The following is a 21,194-nucleotide window of genomic DNA, read 5'->3' on the forward strand; positions in this document are numbered from 1 at the left end:
AAGTTTAAGGGTTAAAAGAAAAGAAAAAGAAACAGGAAAGAAAAGATATCCAAAAGAAAGGCAAAAGTATGGACAAACTGGGTAGCACCCAGTTGCGCCAGTATTTTCTTTGTTTTTTGTTGGAGGACACATTTACACGTCCAAAAAAAGCCTCATTCACAACCCTCTCTCCAACCCAGTAGATGACACTACTCTCTTTTTACAGGCTTCTGTCAAGCGCAGTGCCTATGGTCACACAGTCAGCAGAATCCCTTCACATCCTCAGTCCAAAGTAGCTATCAAGGTTTGGGTTGGCTGGGTTTTTTGCTTTTTTTTTTTTTTTTTTTTTTTAAATAAGACAGCATAGACTGCTTTTAATAGATAAGTGAAAGAGTAGGAATTTGTAATAAGGAAGCTTGCACAGACAAAATTCTGTTCCCAGTAACAGGAGCACTCCCATTTAAATAGAGCAAGAGCAACCACCTAGGCTCCTGGTAGCGCTCTCAAATATGTGTATGTGCACTAAGCCTGAAGACTTCGCACACAAGGTTGTTGCACTGTCTGTAAAAAGACACTGATACTAGTGGGAACATGTAGACATGTTCTGAGAAAGATTAATATAAATATAAAGCTCATGTCTGTAACTCACAGGAGCTTACACGTACCCCTTACTCGCTAGCCCTGACAACATCCCTGCCCATAAATGCTCGAGTCCCAGTTCCACCAATGGAGGAGGCTGGATGGGTTTTGAGTATCAGCTTGAAGAGGAATTTTGCAGTGGAAGTTATTACCAGCCGGTTTAAAATTTGTTTTGTCAACTGCACCACCACCATGCGCAGCAGCCTGCCCCGACAACGCACCTGGTTCGCAGTGGTTGCTTTCCAGAACTCAGAAAGACTTCAGTTACATCCTTTAGTCCTTAAACAGCCATTAGGGTCATTTAGTAGCCAAGTGTATTGAGCAGCTAAGTATTTGAGAAATAAGTAATTAAAAAAAAAGCAATTAAAAGGGTTCATTAAATCCATGAAGCACTGTGGAGAGAGTTACTCCCCAGTTGTTAGTATTAGCTAGTTGCATACAGAACAAATTTTTTCTCTGCTGATTTCAGATTTGACCAAACTCAATAATAAAGGTCAAACACTGGAGTTACTCCGCGCTGGCTGACATCAGGTGCTTTCCAGCACATAAGGTGACTGACACGTTTCAGCACTCTCTGTGGCAAGTCCTGTTCAGCATCTAAGCACCTCCCCACCCCCCCTCCTACTGGGCATTTTACTGAATGAACATTGTGTTCTGGGACGCAATTTATTTAAAAACATTTATTTTAGGCAAAATTAAACAGACATTTGAGATTACATAGAAATACAGTTTCCAACCGGATCACATAACCTTTTCATTAAAAATGCACTGTTTGTGTTGATTGAAGTATTTTTGTATGGATTGCACAGGTACATAAGATTTAACCATGCCATCTGCAGTCAGCTATCATAAAAATCAGTAACGAAAAAGGCTTCTTAAAATGTGCAAATATTATCTTAGTGTTACCATTGATAATAAATGACCACTAAATAGATGCTTATTATGTAAAGCTTTTTAAAGTACAATAAAAATACAAATTCTATTTGTTAAAAAAGGCCATTGCTATGGCTACTAAACATCCTCATTATACAAATTCCAAAATACTATATGACAAACAAAATTATAAAGACTTTTCTTTATGAAACATATACTATTCTATTTGTTAGTGAGTTCATATATTTTTAATATATATATTTATACATAATACTCTATATGAATGTTGAACACAATAAAAGAGAGGAAGACTAATGTAATGTGGGACATTAAGGCCCCCATTCAGCAAGGTACCTGAGCATATGTCAAACTCAGCAAAGGAAAATCCCATTCGTTTTAGTGGACTTCAAAGGTATATGCAGAAGTACTTTGTTGAACAAGGCATAAAGACAGACATGTGATGAGAAATCTGCAAAATGCATTTTTGGTGTAAACTGTAACCGTTAAGGACAAAACCATAACTATCACAAAAAAACCTCTCACGAAAAGGAAACATAAAAAAAAAAAATCTGAAATTTTGGTTTTTTCCACATCTGTACGTTTTGAAGGGAAAATATTAGAATTTTTAAAGTTTTTGGATTTAACTAATGTGGAGTTTGGGCTTCAAAACACTAATAATAATTGTCTGACATAGGTTTAAAATGATACTTTATTGCTTATGCTAAAGATTAATGAAGAGTATGCATAGACAGGTCAGCGTTCAACTCACTAGCAGCTGAAAATTTTGGTGCGGTTATTTCTGTAACATGAACCACCAGTGGGTGTGAAGGACTTACTAACTTACACTGAATTCTTGCAGCAAGCTTCAAAATTATATTAAGACATATAACATACATTAAAGCAGACAGGGAAAAATATCCTCAACCGAGCCTGACTGTAAACACTCAGGTGTTGAAAGTAACTTACAGAATTGAGCCCAGTAAATGAAGCGCCTGCTTATACACAAAATTATCCAAATTCCTAAGTAAATGCAAGACCATAATCTTCTTTTTAAGTTTATGGTTATCATGTAATGAATTCCAAATTACATACGTTACAGTTCAGCTACAAAATATCAAAACAAGGGCAGTTACTTTGTCCATTCTGCAATTTAGCCATTCTTCTATGCTCATTAAACACTAATAAGCATACTAACAATTTGTTAGTTTCTAAAACACGAATTAAGGACCTAAAAGTCTTCTGGATTTTATAAACTAATAATGACTTATATACAGCATAGTAACCATACACAGTAATAGAAATCAATTACGCGGCATCCAGATTTACCTTTTAAGCACATATTAATGGTTAGTATTTTCTGCTTTTTCACTGCCATTTGAACTTTTTGTACTAGATATTAATCAATTTACTGCTTGAATATTAAATAATGGCTTAAAAGCATAATTTCAAAATGCTGCCAGGTAAAGTATTATGTAAAAACATGCTTGCACATCTGCAAACAGAGAGAGGTATGTAGGAGCTTTCTGAAGAACTTCGCCAGGCTAATAGTCATAAAGCATAGTAAACTCGGGCCAAAACGTGAGTGAAAGAAACGCAACAGTGTAATTTAATTAATATTTCATAAACAAATACAACTTTTTTACATTTGTACAGGGAAAGACTGGAACTAAGTTGGATTTTTACAGAAGCAAACCTCACACGAGTTTACATGTTGAAAAAAGCAGGTTTTGGCACGTGGGCACTATCTGTGAATATGTGTTCAGAATTAAAAAAAAGACAACCCAAACCATCGTGCAGGAATATCACATTTAGTTTCTTGGCATCAGCACCTGCTGTCTAGTGGGTCAAGACAAAATACTGTGCCTTCAAGGGTTAATCCCATTTTGAACCCCTCCTGCAATGAAACAAGACATAGTTAATAAAAAGGAAAGTGATTTCTGGAAGATTAAGCTCTCTTTCTAAAAACATCTAAATTTGAGCTTATCTTTAAGCAGATAAACCATAAGGATACTTCAGAGTGAATTCACAGACATTTACATTATTTGGTCAGCCCGTTTTCAGTAAGTCTCAGCGGTTAACTGATAAAAGGATGTATGTCATACAACAAAATAAATACAGTATGTCTATAAAATGAAGAAAATATTATAGAACAAAAGTATTGAATGTTTACATACATAGGCTGATAGAAAAGCAAATGAGCTTGACTTGGGCCATGTTGTTCCAGAGCAAAATCCGATGTGATTTATAAGCAGGAAAGATCAGGGCTATATGAGCAACGAGCTTATTATACTTACACTTTAAACATTCAGGGAAGCCACAGACACCGTTACTAATACCAGGTTTCTCCTACACTCAGTAATCCCTTATCTTAGAAGTAGTCCAACTAAAAGTATAGCACTCGACCACGTCAGAGGTTTGTTGTGAATCACTCCCCGTGCAGTTACATTGCCAGGCGTATGCTGTCCAGCCTACTGCCATCTGAGCTTCACTAAGGCGGCAAATAAAATCGTCCTTGCTCTATTGCAAATGAACAAACCGTACATTTCAAAGGCATGGGACTCAGTGCAATAAAATATAATGGTCTTTAGAAAATGCAGAGAATTTCTTTAAAAGCTTGGACCAAAATACCTTCCCTCCCCTGCCCTTAGTTTTATTAGTAGAAACACAAAAACGGCTGTAAACTAGATGCTACCACCACCCCCCTCTACTGAAAAGAAATTCCTTCTACAAATGCCTTTGGTTTACAAAATGCACTTAGCTTGCGCCAGCTCTAAAATAATGACAGAACTTCTAATCCAGGGGAAGTGCCCTTGTTTTCATTTCTCTTTTCGCTTTATAAGAAGCTGAATAATTGTGGTTTGACCTTCAAGAGCAAAGTCACCTTTGAGTCAAGAAAATCTCAGTCTGTTAGGTGGAAGTACTGTAAAACTCTAAGCAATTGGAAGCAATGGCTCTAAATAGAAATGCCATGAGAACACCAGCTCTGGTGGCAGCTGTCACAACGCTCGGCTCAGCCCTGTCTCAACATACAGCTCACATAGAGAAAGCTGATTGTACACTATGAGATCAATAAGATGCACCTTCATGAAACAACATCTTGTGAACAAGTCTTTTTGCAAACCGATCTGTATTGGGATTAGGCACAACCAGCCTTTTCTCATAGCGCACAGCAGTACGAAGAGCATATCTTTTGGTTTTGAAAGATAAATCCAAAGCCCAACCAATTTCAAACAAATTTAAACCATAGGCTAGAATTTCAAATGCATATAATATTTAATGACCCACCAGCTACAGCCATCAGAAGAGCAAGGCTGAGAAACAGAATACTTTCTGGCAAGAGTTACCAAATGATCTGATATTTTCCAAGTTAAATTTATTTTTTTCTAAAGGCAGATCCACCCTTTGAGACACTGAGCCGACAGCCGTACTGAGGTGTAAGTCTTCTCCAGCTGCGCCACCCAGTTTGCCCAACCTGGGTGACGTGGTGCTGTCAGAGCTCATTGGTGTATTTGACTTTTTTTTTTTCCCCTGCACTCCGTATTTTTCCAAAGGCCAACAGGAAGAGCCCTCAATGCAAAAGATATTTCAAGCAAATAGTATCTGAGGTTTCCAAGTCAAACACATCCTTATATAAAGGGACAATTGTTCGTTTACCCGAAGGATACTATTAATTGATGTAACTGCAGTCAAAAGAACTATGCTTACACAGAAGGGAAATTCAGAGAATTAGCCCTACAGTCCATCCGTTAAATTGTAAACCCCACAGTTAGTGTGTCTGAAATGCTAATCTTTTGAAGTATTTAAAGGCTGCTTCCAGTTCTGAGGTTTAGAAGCACAAGGGATAGTTTGTGCTTCAACCTGAGGATGCCTGATACAGCTGCAACAGTAAACCAGCTGCAGCACCTGGTTTAAGAAGGACGGCCAGCTTCATTCTCAGCAATCCAGAGCGACCTGCACCGAACACTCATCCCACTCATGTCCTGCATGCTCTTATTTTTTTCTAAACATTTAAGCACTGCTTATTGGTGTCTTACGTATCTGCACTTCCAGTGCCCCTTTTCTGGCTAGCTAAGAGCAAATCAGATTATGCGTTTTGGAAGTGCACGTATCTCACTGCTGTTGATTATGTGGGGGGGTTTAGTTTTTCTTTTTTTTCCATACAAAGTGATAATTTGTCACTTATCACTTACCTTGTGTTTGTTATGACTTACTTTAAACTATTTCTACTTTGTTAAAGAACAGTGGTCTCCTTGACCTTTTCCTTCTGCAACTTCACTTCAGACCACTTTCCCCTCCATTTACTCCTCCTCCTCTGTTAAGCTGTGATATTTTCACATATTTGCAATGTGATCAACATTAATCCATTCAGAGATTGCTGTGCTACATGTATCATAAATACTTTAAAAGCCTGTTCACTTTATTACCGTAACAAACTTTTGTCTGTTCTAAAAGAAAACAGTGATGTGGTTGTCAGGTGTTGTTACCTATCGCATACTTGAGCTGATAAGGAATAAAACCTACTCCTAGGAGTGGTAGGAACTGCAGTGTTAACACATGCATACTTAAAAATGGCTCATGCACATAGCTTTCTATGACAGGAACATGATATTTCAATCTTCACCTGTTCAATCACACAAACCCCACTATTATCAAGTGTCAGATACTACAGTTAGTAGTAAGCTTAAACTTCCATGCCAACCACAGCACCAAAAGAGCAGAACAACATAAAGAGATCATCAAGGCAATCTAGGAAGCCATCTGGGCATTTCTCAGACTTTAAAAGAATATAAAATCCAGATTTTTTTCTTCATGAACATTTAAGTGGAGGCCAAGTGTGTAGGAGTATAAACTAAAGAAAACTGTACTGTCTCAACCAATATTCCCCTTCAATTAAATGCAGCCCTCAAAAGGTGGTGGGGGGAAAAAATTCAGAACGCCCTCGTCCAGCAGACTCTCTTTGGCAAAGTGACTGCAACCAAATTTCCAAAGATCAGAAAAGCATGAACATCAGATCTCCCACAGCCACCTCCATTCTCCACCCCTCGAGTTTCACAAACTCCAAATTCTTAAATAACTTCTGGAATCTCCAAAACTACGCTTTGGCAAATATATAATTAAAAATAATTCCCATCAGCTGTAGTCAAGCAAGCCATAGGAAGACAAGGTTTTAAGAAAAGTTTCTCCTTTACATCCCGACGCAGTTGTACTGTGATTAATGCACATAGCAGAGTAAGTATCCTATGCTGTCATCATAGCAATGCAGACCACTTGGAGCTTTATGTGCACATTCAGGAATACAGTTGATATACAAACCTGAACTGCATATGTCTCTCAAGTCTTACAGCTCCTATTTGAAGCTGCTGTATGATTCTTAAGAGTATTTATCATACAGCATATACCTACTTTTGACTCTCTATTCCAAAACCAAGCATTTGCAGCTGTAATAATAATGAAGTCAGTTGGAATGATGGAGCAGATTATAAATCATGATTTGCTTTTATATCTTTTTCTAATAAGCTTAATTAATGTGTTATGCAGAATACTTTTTTTTTTAATGACATATAGTCAGCACTTGGCATACATTGCATACTATATATATGAAAAGTGCATCATTAATTTTAATACACAGCATTTAAAATATTTTGCTCTGTGGAATTTAGACGTTTCAGCTTTGAATAATGTGTTCTTAGCATTGCACATTGCCTGTTCATTAAAAACCATGTGCGCTATGGCTTCCTGTGCTCTAAAGCTTCAGGAAACGGTAACTCCTCAGGTGGTTGGAAAATCTCTCAAACCTGCTGATTTTCAGGGAATGCAGAAAAAAGCCATCCCCTGGTAATGGACAGCAGTGGGAACAGAAGGGGCTATGAAGTATGCATCTATATGGTGTTTTGCTTCTGTGTTCATATCCCCATGATGACAGCATGACTTTTTCACCTTCAAGGTCATTAAAATTGAACAACTTAGTAATTCAGAAAAACAGTGGTATTGTACTAAAGGATATGACTGGTCTCTTAAGATATCAGCAAAGATTGTTTCCAGTAGAAAAAGTAAGCCCAAGACAACTCCCACTTTTTTTGTGTCTACGATAATAATACGTGAGCTACACTGGTTAAAAACAGTAAACAGAAAAAGACAAATTAGTTTAATTTTATCAGGAGATAAATTTGCACAAGTCAACCCGACGGCTCTGAGGTTATCTCACTGATCACAGTGACTTCACTCAATGAGTGTAAGCCAGCACAAACCCAACGATAAATTTACACATCCTTGAGCAGATAGTTTAGCGGGCTGAGCATAACTTCTTTCAGATGGAAGGATGTCAAACCTACTGGTTGCTTCAGGGCATGCAGGGAGAACGGCTCGCAGCTCCTGGAAGCTTTGTGTTATTAACTACCTTGAGATTTTAATAAATTATAGCAGCTGTTGCTGGTATGATTCATGATCCAGGGAAACTTCCCCTCACTGCAAGATTTCTGAGAAAATAGACAAGATCCATTTTATTAATGCCTGGATACAGTCAAAATAGAGAAGATGAAAATATGTTTCAGCGTAAGGGTGGGGGGAAACAGGAGGTTGGACAGCCATCAGAGAGAGGCCTAAGCTATAAAAGTCACATCTCGGCACATGTGTGAGTTTTGAGCTCTCCAAAAACGTCAGCAGAGATTGGACTGAGAAATTGAATAGAAAGTGCTTAGGAGTGAAATCTGGATCCTTGTTAAAGTTCAAACATAAGAGTGTTTATAGATGGGTTTGTGAACAACTTACCTTTCTCTGTTTAATGGTCACATATTTACTGAAACTCAGGCTGCACTTTCATAACCTGAAGACAACGGATTCCTTCATTTGTATCCAGATAGAAGCCTGCCTTTTTCTTTCATCTTTCTCAGCATTACATTTCCAAAAGTACGTCACATTTCTGTGATTTTACCTTTTGCAGCCTCCATTTCACTTTCCTTCCTAAAGGCTGCGTATCTAACAACTGCTGACTCCTAGCCCAGCTAGGCCCTGCTCGTTGCAAGTTTTTAAATAATTATTTCCAAATACAAACGCATTCACAAATGTGATTGTACTAACTTAAAAATCTACGCGTCAAAAGTTTTGCTTAAACCATTTCACTAATGACAAGCCAATAATGAAAACTGGAGATTTCACTAGGACACATGGAAAACAAACAGCAATAAAAAAGCTTAGTATCAGCAGCTAAGGCAGAGTAAAAAAACCTAAAATCCGCTGTGCCTACCTTAAAAATTGTAGGCCCTGAAAAATTAAAATGGCCCTGACCTACAGAGTTGTACATATAAAATATGAATTGTAAAATCTATATATGTGCACACATATACATAAAAAAAAAACCCCACCAGACATGAACAGATGCACACTTCAACTTTTAATGCTTTAAATACAGTTAGGAAAATATGATATACCAACCATCGCTGACGCTAGACACCCAGGAAAGCACAAGAAGATAAAAAAAAAAGATATTAGGAAAGACGTTTCAAACTGTATTTTGCACCAACCAACTAGTAAAATCACTGCACATAGCTTTTGCTTTTTTCTTTTTTTCCCCACACCGTCAGCTTTACATTTGTTCTGAGTGTGATTGTACACGAACAAGTTTTGTGCCTACATAAAGACCCACTAACTAACTTTCCGTGGAAACGCCAGGGTACGCTCAGACTGACATGCTAAACTCTCTAATTGTGCGAGTAGTTTACAAAGTGTTACAAAAAGTTGGAAAAAAACAAACCCTGGATGCGCAGGGGGGAATACCCGACCACAGCAACATTCTTTGCAGCAGGACACAGTAACGCATGAAGCGTTACGGGGTTTGTTACCGATAATTTGGCTGCCGCCTTACGTCAAGAGAGTACGAACAATGATATGGGCTTTTCATTTTTACGACTTCAAAAATCTTTGCTAAAGATTTCTACTGCTCCTTCTACTGATGTTTATGACATGATAGCACTTGCAGCCTTATATGCTAACAATGCACAATTTTGTCAAAACATTACCTGTAATAAGAACTCCTAGTGTGTGGCATTTAGGTATTTTCACAGGCTTCTTCCTAGTAGCCCCTGATGCCACATTAATTTTTTTTCCTAAAATAGGCTACAGATAGTGGAAACATTGATATGTATCAATGTGAGGTGCTAAAAGACTTGCTAATAATGTTATAGCATTTGTAAAACACAAGCATTTTTCCCAGAATTGTAAAGAAGCAGTTTTGGCTTTTAGCTGCTATCTGAAACTATATGGGCCAGAGCACAGGTAACCCAAAATCTAAATTTCTCACTTCACCGTGAGTGGAGTTTGCCACTGACACCATCCTAAACTGACACAGAAAAGAAAATTTCACAATGAACATTAAATTTACTTAAGAAAATTAAATGGTATTTAAAACTTATTTCAGCCATTTTGAAATATTTCTGCTGCTCCCCAGGCAGAAGAGGGGGGTGGAAGGAGCCCGAGAGCTAGCGTCTCGGACTTTGTGGGCTCCTGAGATTCATGAGGGCTGGAAGCCCTGGAAAGACTTTCTGCTGAGGAGCCAGGATCCTAGAAATTCAAGTTCCCAGTATTTTCAGCCTCCTGTTTTGCTGGCAGGCTGCTGAAAAAAACCCAGATAAGGAAGCTGGCAAGCAACTAGCATTTCGGAAAGTCTGACTGAAGAGAGCGTTTTCTTCCAAAATTTGAAGGCTTTCTCCTAGAACTGCTTCAAAATTGGGTCAATAACTGAACAGATACTGTCGAGTGTTTCAGAATCAACAAACGTTTTCTGATGAAAACACATCAGTGCAGAATTCTTGAACCAATTCTCACCAGTCTAATTGCCCCAGAGTGCCACAGCCATGGCCGGTTGGTTTTAAAGGCAGCGGACAATTGCCATGGCCCCTTTGGCATGGTCTTTGCCTCTGCCAGTGCTATGAAGAAACCAGACTGATGGCACAGAGGGGAAGATGGGGGTATACTGGGATGGTGGTGATTGCTGGAAGTGAAGAGTAACCAGATCGGTGTATCTGCCAGGGCTCCCACCTCAGCTCTCTGCTTAGCTCGCTCAGTCCCTTCCCAGGCAGGAGTAGCAGCACCCCTTTTGGTTACGCTGCTGAGAAACCCTAAGGTAGCCCAGGTGGCCCCTATTAATACCACGTGTAAGGATCTGCAGGCAAATTCAAACTCCAACTCAAAGACTGTGAGAGATACTTACAAAAAGGAATAGTCAGAAACGTGTTTCTTTCTATGTATTTGCTTGTGCAGTCTGGAATACATTTTCCGAATACTGTAAAAGTGTATTTCACGAACAGTCATACAGCCATTGAAAACTGCTTAATTGATAACTCAGTATTTACCTGCATCTCATCTAGCTTGGACTGAATGTCTGGAGGGAAATCTCCTGCTCCACAGCTAAAAGGGTCAAAAGGTTCTGCTCCAAAAAGGTCTCTCTCTGGAACAACAAAAAAGTGAGTCACTGAGAGCAAAGGTATGGGCTATGACATTAGCGCTTTGAGAAAGGCAGCTTACATCTCCTTACAAGCTGAGTAATAGCACCTCTAGATATGCAACTGATTAACCACAACTTTTAACATCCAAATTTGAAAGCCAGGTCTTGGTTAGTTTTATAAAGTTTAATACTCAAATATCTTTTCCAAGAACATCATTAACTTCTGTTTAAGCCTCTCTTCAGTTTGCACTAATGCCTGCGCCTTCTAGAGGAACTTTAGGGATCCGACGAGAAGATGATGCAACGTGTAGAGGGCATCTCCTACTGAAGAGCGCTCCAGAATCCACATGTACAAGTAGTTTCATAAATGAGTAGGGAACACCCGGACATCAGTTGTCAAATTTCTTCTCAACAGTATATTCAGAAAGATATTTTTGCCAACAAATGAGCCGTCATGTTCCCTGTCTGCCACTCCTCACCATTAGGATAAGGACATCTTCACATGGACAAGCAACTACTCTTACCCATGGAAGACAAGGCCTTCATTTGACAGGGTTCCTCAATGCACAGCTGGTAGTAACTAAAACTAATTGTCAGGGGTTTAAAATCTCGTATATGATCAACTCAAAAAAGAAAGAATGAAAAAAGCATTGGACCATGAAAGGTCACTTATCCTAAAATTCCACTAAATCTGTGTCCATAAATAGGACGATTGCAAATTGATCTCTATGAATGCCACAGTTTCTCACTTTTTCTTAACCGCAGTATGCTTTCTAATGGTCAGGGGTTCTTTTCCTTCGTTTCTTTTTTGTTCGGATAAGAAACACCTCCAAAACTTTTATTTTCCTTATTAGAACAGTGTAATGCTAGCTCTTCACATCTGACAGAGGAAATCTTATGGGTTGGGTTTTTTTAGGTTGGTGCTTTTTTTTTTTTCTCTCCTACTCGACAATGGAAATTTTTTTCCCCCTCTCCATGTAACACTGCCATCTATATAGATTTTTTCTATCTCACATTGTGTTGAACTAACGCAGTAAGAAAATCATTGTGCTAACCCAACCCCACCACACTGACAGCAAAATTTACAGAATCAAGTTAATACAGTCTTTTCATTGGTGGAGGGAAAATTAAAACTATATCCGACCTCCTAACTTTCATGGTTGTTCAGCAAGAAAACCTGGTAAGCATACTACCTACCTTAAAACAACGTTAGTTTAGGAGCATGAGAGTAAAAGGGGCCATTAGTAACTTTGAAATGACTAGCTAGATTGCTGGTTAAGCACAAAATTTTACACTTAACATCCACGATACGGAAGCTGACAGCTGACTACCTGACACAAAATCTCTGTTGCAGTGTTATGATGTCTTCTTCATTTTGGCATCCTTGGAGCCACAATTTTAGACCTGTACTTGTCTAGGCTCTTCAACTTTTATTGTGCAGGTCAGTCGTCGTGGGTTTTGACCCCACAATTAAGTGTTATCAGGCTGCACAACAGGCATTTTAAACAATTAGCAGCTACCAGCATTCACTCCCATAATAAAAGTAAGAACCAAGCAGGAACTTGATTAATTACATATTGCAAAAAGTGTGACTAAACAGCTACAGACTGTCACATGGGACCAGGAGATGGCCCACATCAGAAAGCCTTATTCCAAAAAGCCCACTTGAGCCAAATAATAACAATAATAACAACAACAACAATAACAATAATAATAATAATAAATAATAATAATAATGATAATCATCATCTAGTATTTCCTGGCAAAGGCAGACCACCTGCATGTAAAAGACATTATAACTAGGATAATCTAATGTAAAAATTAGGATCAACCTCCTCCCTTGTCTCTTGGCACAGCCAAAATGGGTCTGTTCCAGTATAACCAGTGTCCTCACATGCTTTCAGGCTCTTACAAAGCAACCTTCAGATGTGCAGCAGCTTCGACTTTCAGTCTAACCTCTACTGAGCAAAAAGTAATTATGCTTCATTATGTAGGTCTGCTTTTTTTTGTTTTTCTCTTCCTTCAGAGGTTCTTTTTACCCTTAAAAGGAGCTGACAGTTTTCTGTGTGGTCAGACAGCTAAAAGCAGACAGCTTCAACACCAAGCCTTAGCAAAAATTCAAGGCATGTATTTAGGAAAAAAAACCAGTAAAGAATACAACTCTTGCACTTCTTAGTACTGGAATATGACTTACCACTGGTTTTGAAAGCAAGTATTTAGTACACTATTATGGATATTATCTCATTCATGCCTTATTATTAGGTTTTTATTAATGACAGCACTTCCGAGCTCATTAGCAGGAGAATGGCAGAAGCTTTAGCTCCTTCAATGTCACCTGCCTTCAGGTGAAGGATTACTTCATTTATATTGTCATTCAAGGCAGACTTAAAATTAACCAGAATGTAATTTGTTCAAGTGACAGAATGAAATTCAAAACAGAGAAATACTTCCTAGCTGAGTTTCTATGAAAAACTATTATTTTAGGAACTGTCTCCATTACAACTTGCTAACCATTTCAGTAAACCAGCTGAAAAAGTCCCTAGTACAAGTGTGTTTCTGCATTTAAAATTTGTGTGTTATATGAGAGACTGCACTCTAAGAGTCGGGAAGGGATGAAGTTCAATGAAACATTTTCAATAGCATCATCAGTATTTCTCGTTTGAACAGAAGCTGAAAAACATGTGAAAACTGGATGAATACTAAAATTTAGTCACTGCAGAGCTGCACTATTGCATGGGATCTCCACATGCTTATCTGCTAGTGTTCACTCCGCTGTTCACAGGGGGGGCTCCTTTTTAGCAGAGATGGCGTAAATCAGTGCTTTTTTATTTCAGGGTAGAGTATTTGCATGAAGATTAACTATAACTAAAGAATATCTTGCCTGGCAGACTCCCCAGATAATTGCAGCATAGACAGGCATTTCTTTCTCCAATACACAGCAACCAGTAGCCTTTGAAAATGAGCCTTTCAAACAGCATACATAATTTTCTTTGCTTTTCCTTTCTGGATGGAAATAAATTCACAGCTTGGGAAATCGACCAACAAATTCAAACCTCATGAAACGCTGATGTATTACATCCGCAACTCAAACCACAGAGTGACACGAACAGGTAATAAATTTGTGTTTCTGTGACCTAGCTGACATTCAGGACAAGAAACACCTAGCACTGGAGGGCAGCAACCTGCACTCTGTAATAAACTCAAAGCTAGCAACTACTAAACAAAACTACAAATACTTGGCTTCTCTGCTGCATTTTGCATCTTCTTTACCTTAGCTATCCTCCAGGCACAGAGTTATGCATATATATGCTTTCCCCAGATGTCCTGGAGCAGCTGCGATGACAAATACAAATTAATCACACTGAAGGCAAGAAAATATTTGGAATAAACTGAGGTAGTGAAGTCCAGGAAGCCTTTCCCTTAGCTGCAGGGTACTCAATATTTTTTTTTTTCTTTTGGAATTATTACAGCATAAAAAATTGTTCCGCCATTATTATGGTAACATACTCTTAAGTATCTCTGGAAAGATAGCATCTGGGAACAGATTTCTGCATCTGCCAGTTGTGACCTTGGATTGTTCAAGATGCATTTGAGTGAAATATGTGTTGCACAATTCGATAATGTTCCTCTCCAGTTCTTTTCTGAGATATGACAATAATGCTGTGCCAGAAAGAAACATATAAATTAATTCCTCATTTAATTAATTAAAATTAAGAAATTAAATCTGTCCTTTAAGATAACTCACAGAAATTTGCAATTTCTGACTCTACAAGGAAGAAGTGGCAGCACAGCCTTTAACACTGCATTTTGGGTTGCACTGGCTGTGCATTGGTCAATTATTCGATTAAGCAATTACTACACTGGGCTGCAATGCTGACGTTTAGCCTGCAAGCTGGTCACTGCAAACCTAGTGTTAAAAAAAACATTTCCCAGCAGAATTTTGAGAGGAAATACAATTCTGGAAAAGGCTTTTGTTTTTGAAAGCATCCGGGGCTTTTTTTTTTTTTTGCAATTATTACCTAAAAAGACACCATATACTTGTCCAATCTGCAACTTTCTGCCCCCAAATCACACATTTTTTCTCCTTTTAAATAGGTAAAAGTAACCTATTTGCTATCACTGGTATACCTAGAAGTGAGCAGATATTTACTGAGAAGCCACACTGGTATATTGCTGAGTAAGAACTCAAAATTTCAAGAATCTTCTTCCTTTTTTAAAGCTTAAATACTTTGGAGATAATTACCTTTCCGAAAAGAGATTAGTGTTGCAACCTTCCAGTGCTGGGTTTCTTGAACTCTGTACTGCAAGCAAAAAGTATTATTTATAGCCCCCAAATTTTTATTGAGGAAACTACCCAAAAGAGAGCTGGCACGAAAAATTCTAACTCTAGGCATTTCCCTTTATGAAAAGATGAACTTTGTCCTAGCGCCAGTTATCACCTATGAAGCTCTTGGTCTCAAAGGAATCTGAAGTGTTTGCTATTGTTACTGGTTTCCTGCAAATGCGACTTGTCTGTCTAGTGAGGTGTTATTCCTGGGTGGTTTGTCAAATGAGGAAGATGAACTTTGGCTTTTAAATGCCCATTTTGCTTGAGCAGCCCAAGCGCCATCCCTAGGTAACAGGCAGATAAACCTCATCGAGGAATGGAGCAACTGAGGGTGACACTAGCAAACAGATGGCACAGCCCTCTCTTTCTCCTTCTTTACTACTGAACGGGATAAAGGTGAAAGTTATAAAAATCATAAAATCCAATAAAATAACTCTGCAATTTCATCAAATGATGGGGAAAAAACCACAAACCACTCCAGTGCAGTCACAAAGGAAGTAGGGATAAGAACATGAAAAGACCTCAAAAATGGGAGACTCCAAACATCAGCTCCTCTTGGTTGCCACCTAACTTGTATTCAAGAAAGAAACACCAGCTTGCATGTACTGGCAGCAATAACATCATCTAATACAATGTATTATTGTACATTATTATAATAATGTAACATTACACAGCTTGAACAAGGCTCTTACGGGATCTGAACTTTCTCATCTAAGACAGTAAGGCCTTGTTCGATTACAAAATACTCCTCTTGTTTCAGATTACACTTTTGAAATATGCCACAGTGTGCTATTAGCTGATGAATCCAACAATTTTCAGCATTTAAAGTGCCATGACATAGACTGAAAGAGCAGGGATCAAAAGTATAAAGACTATGATGTATTTCTGTAATGTCCCTCTGAAGCACGGCACATGGAGGAGCACGGAGAACAAGCAGACACTGACTGGCATGCCTCTCAGCTGCATCATCTTCTGTGAATGCAAATGAATGAAGGGCAGAAAAAACAACTATTTTCAACAGTATATATCACTGAATAAACAACTTACAGTATCTTCTATATTATAAAAACCACTGATTAAACAATTCCAGAACATACATAGCTGGAATTCTCAAGACCACTCAGCATTAAGTGCTGACTCCCACAAGATTTCTAGCCACAATTTCAACAGAACCAAAGTAGGAGAATAGATGATTATGATTATTATTATTAATAATAATAATAAATAATAATAATAAAAATAATTTCACCCTGTAATACAAGTTATGATTTTTGAAGCTGGATATGCATATTGAAATAAATTTTTTGGCACTGTCTCTATTGTCAGAGAAACAAATTTGAAAACACAATAGGAGTTCTTGGGGAGGGTGAATTATTTTTTGTTATTCGTTACAAAGCCATAAAAGTTCTTTTAATAGAACCGTTCTATTCTAATATTCTGTTAGAGTATTCTGATATTCTTTTAAGTTATTTAAGAATAGTTAATACTAAGTATTCTTAAAAGAATAGTTTTAAACTCTGTTAATATACCCTTTGAGAAAGCCATAGAAATTAATCTAAATTAATTTAAATCTTCTCTGAAAAAAGAACAGATTTTTTAAATTGAATCAATATAGCCTTGACGTTTACTTTCTCTGTAGAGGGCGACAGTCATTCTAAGCAATGGAACCGAAAGGGGCATAGGATATACTCTTGGGGAAGACATTCACCGGCTTAAGTCTTAGAATGCCTTTTTCTAATTGTGCGCAGCTCTCATCCATACCTGAAAATTCTACATACCAGCAGCATTCCCCAAGACATGCAGAAACTCTTCAAATATGGTTTAATATGGTGGCAGGCAGTAACACTACTGTTCCTTATCCATACTAAAACAGGCACCAGAAGTAGAAGGTACCATGCGCAGTCTGATATTTCCACCACCTCTAACACTGCTCGTGTACGTTCCGCTCTCCTCTCCACCAAAGGATTTCCAAAGCTTTTTAAAATACTTGGTCGACTCCTAAAAGATTTCCAGTGAAGCCAAGAACCTTACCCCTAGCTGCTTTTGCGCCCTTAGAAAATAAAATTGTTATTGCTAATCATCTTTTGAAGATCTTTTAGGAGCGGTTTCAGTGATATGAAAAGTAGTATTCAAAATCGCATTCCGAGACAGTTTACATCTTGAGGGATTTTCTGCTGCTCTCCCTACTGCATCACCATCACCATACTTACTGCACCTGCTGCCTTCCCCAGAAATGTAGGCTTTAGATGCTACAACTGTGGCTTGGCAAGGAAAGAGATAACAAGAAGTAAAAGTATTTCTTGAAGTAAGTATAAAAAACAATACTGTAAAAGAAAAGCCAAGTTAAAATCCCCAACCAAATTCCTTCAAACTGTTTATATAACCGTTTCAGCAAGTAAATAACTTTGTTTATAATGTAACCTGGCAGCAACATCAATGACTTTGGGAAGATGGTATAAAAATGAAATGGCATTATTGAATGTGATTTACAAAAACTGCATTTGGCTTTTCACGCAAAATGTACGTAAATCTTTAAAGATGCTTTATTTAAAAAAATAGAATGTAAACAAAAATTAGGTCAGTTGTTACAAAACTTACTGATCTCTGTAGATCTACTGGGTACTGGAGGAGGCTGTGTACCATTGCGAGTAGGTGTTGATGACTGAGGGGATATGGGAGAAAAGGGAACCATATCAAAGATGTCAGTGGAGGGTGATTTGGGTGTCACACTGCCTGCCTACAATAAGGACAATAAATATTAGGGCAATATTTCACACAAAAAAGATCACAATACCGAATTCTTCAGCATGCAGATAAGAGCCACATTTGAAAAAAAAAAAAAAGTTAAAAATAACCATCAGCATGCAAAAACCAGCTCCTGACACCAAGCAAATGGCATTTGCAGTTCAGAGTCTGAGTCATGCTAAAACTCTCCAATACCGAACCAGCATTGTCATTGTCCCATTTTCAGTCCATCTGGTACAGCCAGAAATGTATCACCATTAAACCTGAAAAAGCTGGTGATGCGCAGTTCTCTATTGCAGACACACAAACACAGATGTTCACAAGACTAATTTAAGATAATGCTGCAGCAACAATATGCTGTGCTCTGGGGTGCACAGAACGAGAAGCTAAAGTTAAGAGATACAATCCCAATATTTCTGTTTACTAATTCTTCCTTAAGTGATCACTTACTTGACAACCTAAAAAACCTGGTGTCATCAAAGCTTCAAATGTATTTTTTCACCTGTAACAACCTAGACATGCAATACACTGAATATTACATCCAAAATAAAACTCTCATCATTGAACGTGAAACAGAAAATATTTCATTAGTAAGGCCCAGGAATTTGGAGGAGTTAAAATACTGGATAAGGAAAGAAGCCCCAAACCCAACAACTACTATGGTTCTACAACCATATTTATTTTTTAATAATTCATCCTCCTGCCACCAGTCCACTGCTTAGGACACAAACGAAGCACGGTCAAGTCGGAATAAACTGAACACTAAAGACAGATGATGAAATAGGTTAAAACTGAGACCGATAAGCCAAAGGCAAAATATATATATGCAAAACTAGCTTGCATGCTAATGTTACTACTTAGTCAACAGAAAAAGCCCTGCATTCTGTGTATTAGATAGATTATAGAGCCAGGCACAGGGAAAGCCTGCTACTGTTAAATAAGACTCACTTTGACCAAAATATTCATACGAAAAATCTTAAGCACAAGTTAAGTTAGTCACATGGATACTTTCAGCCAGAATACATGAATATGACAACCTGGCAAGCCGGTAGTTTTTAGCACTACTGGTCCCTGGGAGTTTCATAGAGCTACACCTTATTTTGGAATGCTCCTTTCTTTAGTGCCTCTGCTGCAGCCACGGAAGCTGCCCCCTGACAGCACACGCCACAGATTTCTAAAGCAAGTCTATGGGTAGCCCTGATCTACCTCTGCTTCTCCCTGGAGGCTGCTGTGGCTGCCAAGAAGGAAAATGTATTGATCCACAGTCCTCCACTGTGCCTCCACTCACCGTTCAAGGAGAAAACCAGACGCTGAAATCCTACATTTCCTATTTATTAGGTGTTTTGAATTCATATGTTAAGTTTGGATTAAGAGAGATCTAGAACTGTTCAGTACCTCAATAAAACTGGAATGCTTCTGCCTAGGTATACTGATGTATATCAAGGGAGGAAAAGAAAAAAGAAAAAAAAAAATCCATTTAACATGCCACATTTTCCCCCCGCCTATTTTTTTAGAAAATATATTCTTTCAGTCATGTTATTCTCTGGCAAGACCACAACTAAATTAACTTCATAAAATAACTGCTTTTTAAGGTTTTTACACACAGAGAACTCTTACTAACCTCAACGTGATTTAGTTTTGCCATTTCACAGATCACCTGTTGTGTAAAGGTTTCAGCACACAGTGTTCAGACACAACAGGCTCTCCTCCCTGCGTTCACCGACCAGGCATTAACCTCCCGGCACCGTTGTGCACAGGCAGGGCACCAGCATCATTTAAGTCCGGGAGGCTGCTGGATGTCATCTGCTCCCACTCAAAGCAGGATAATGGATGTCCTTGACCCAAAGCAATTGTAATGAATCTCGTATCCCTTTCTTCATACAAACAAAACTCTCCCCGATTGTAGATCGGTTTTTGTCTGCATCGGGAAGGTGGCATCAGGTTTAACAGGGGTCATATATTAACCTACATTTCCCATCAACACTGACGGATACTCCTAGGATATCTTGGAGACAGTAAATGCTAACGTAGATTCTCCTTACTTGCTACATGTTCATGGCTACCTACAGAAGCTAGATAAACAACCAGTGTTTATGTTTAGACTTAAATGAGTCTTTTAGGCAAAAAAAGTAACCCCCAACTCACAGTGCCATTTCCTTTCTCTATGCCATTTTGTTGAAGTTGCTGGCCATTTTGATACCACTGATAATAGCCAGTTTAAATAAAACCACAGTTATTTTAGGAAATGTACATTTTTAATACATATGAGCACAAGAAGCATTTTTATTTAGTGAACGCATGCAGAAAGCTAGGATGTTTGCCAAATGCAGCCAAATGTTACTTGCAAATGGAAGAAAAGTTGAAAGTATAAGCATATCAATATGAAAAAGCAGGCACTATGCCCGTTTCGTATTTAAGAATAATCTTTAACCTTCATTTTGCACAGTTTTTATAAAGTATGCTAAAAGGTCTGTAATGGCTGATTGCTTTTCTATTAATTCATGGGGGGGGAAGCCCTTGAAGTCGGACCTTTAGAATAGTTTTGAATAACTATTCTTAATATAAAGAATTTTAACAGAAGATTGACAGATAACACAGAGGTAATTAATGGACTATTTTAAACATCTTGAGAAAAGAATAATTTATGTTTTGGGGGTGGGAGAGAAAAAGCTATGTAGAGATACGAGTAAATCTTTACAAATTCCTTATTTTAAGAGTATCCCTACAGAATCTCAGATAAATCTACTCTGTGCTTTAACCACTGTACAAAATGTGCATTTTTAATACAAGTTAATCCACAACAGAGAACAAAAGAAAGCCAAAAAAAAAAAGAAAAAAGGAAAAGCTTTTGCACAGCAGGATTACACGAGGTCTTGGGCAGCTGTATTCACTGGTTGGCTTTGGAAGACCACTTTTTGAAGGTGGTGGTATTAACAATCCAGGTGGTAGTCTAGAGTCAGGAGAACTCCTAGGAGTAAGCGTAATGGAAGAGATATCTAAACAAGGAGGTGAATCCTCATTGTTACACCAGAAAAAAGTAGAGGGTCTTTGAAACATATGTTCATCATTATCACACTTTATGTGCAGCAGCTGAAAAGGAATCACAGAAAAGAGAAAACATTCTGAGGAACAGAACGTGGTAATGCCAGGGAAAGAAGAAAAAGAAAAACATTTCATACTTCAAAAAAGTTT

The 21,194-nt window shown here is 38.1% G+C and overlaps 1 protein-coding gene across 4 annotated transcripts in view; it reads right to left on the reverse strand.

The window, feature by feature from the left end:
• Positions 1-1,283: 1,283 nt before the first annotated feature.
• Positions 1,284-21,194, reverse strand: part of GULP1 (GULP PTB domain containing engulfment adaptor 1) — a 162,885-nt gene continuing 142,974 nt past the window's right edge. For 2 of the 4 annotated variants that reach the window (XM_055719086.1, XM_055719087.1), the window contains 3 exons: positions 17,856-17,994; positions 10,839-10,933; positions 1,284-3,385 (listed from right to left, as the gene is read on the reverse strand). In XM_055719086.1, the coding sequence (XP_055575061.1) occupies positions 3,314-3,385; positions 10,839-10,933; positions 17,856-17,994 (306 nt within the window). In that variant the 3' untranslated portion in view covers positions 1,284-3,313. Of the gene's footprint in view, positions 3,386-10,827; positions 10,934-17,855; positions 17,995-20,867; positions 21,093-21,194 lie in introns of all 4 variants that reach the window. The other 2 variants (XM_055719089.1, XM_055719088.1) reach the window with 2 other exon arrangements.

Source organism: Falco cherrug, chromosome 8, assembly GCF_023634085.1.
Source record: "Falco cherrug isolate bFalChe1 chromosome 8, bFalChe1.pri, whole genome shotgun sequence".
Lineage (NCBI taxonomy): Eukaryota > Metazoa > Chordata > Aves > Falconiformes > Falconidae > Falco > Falco cherrug.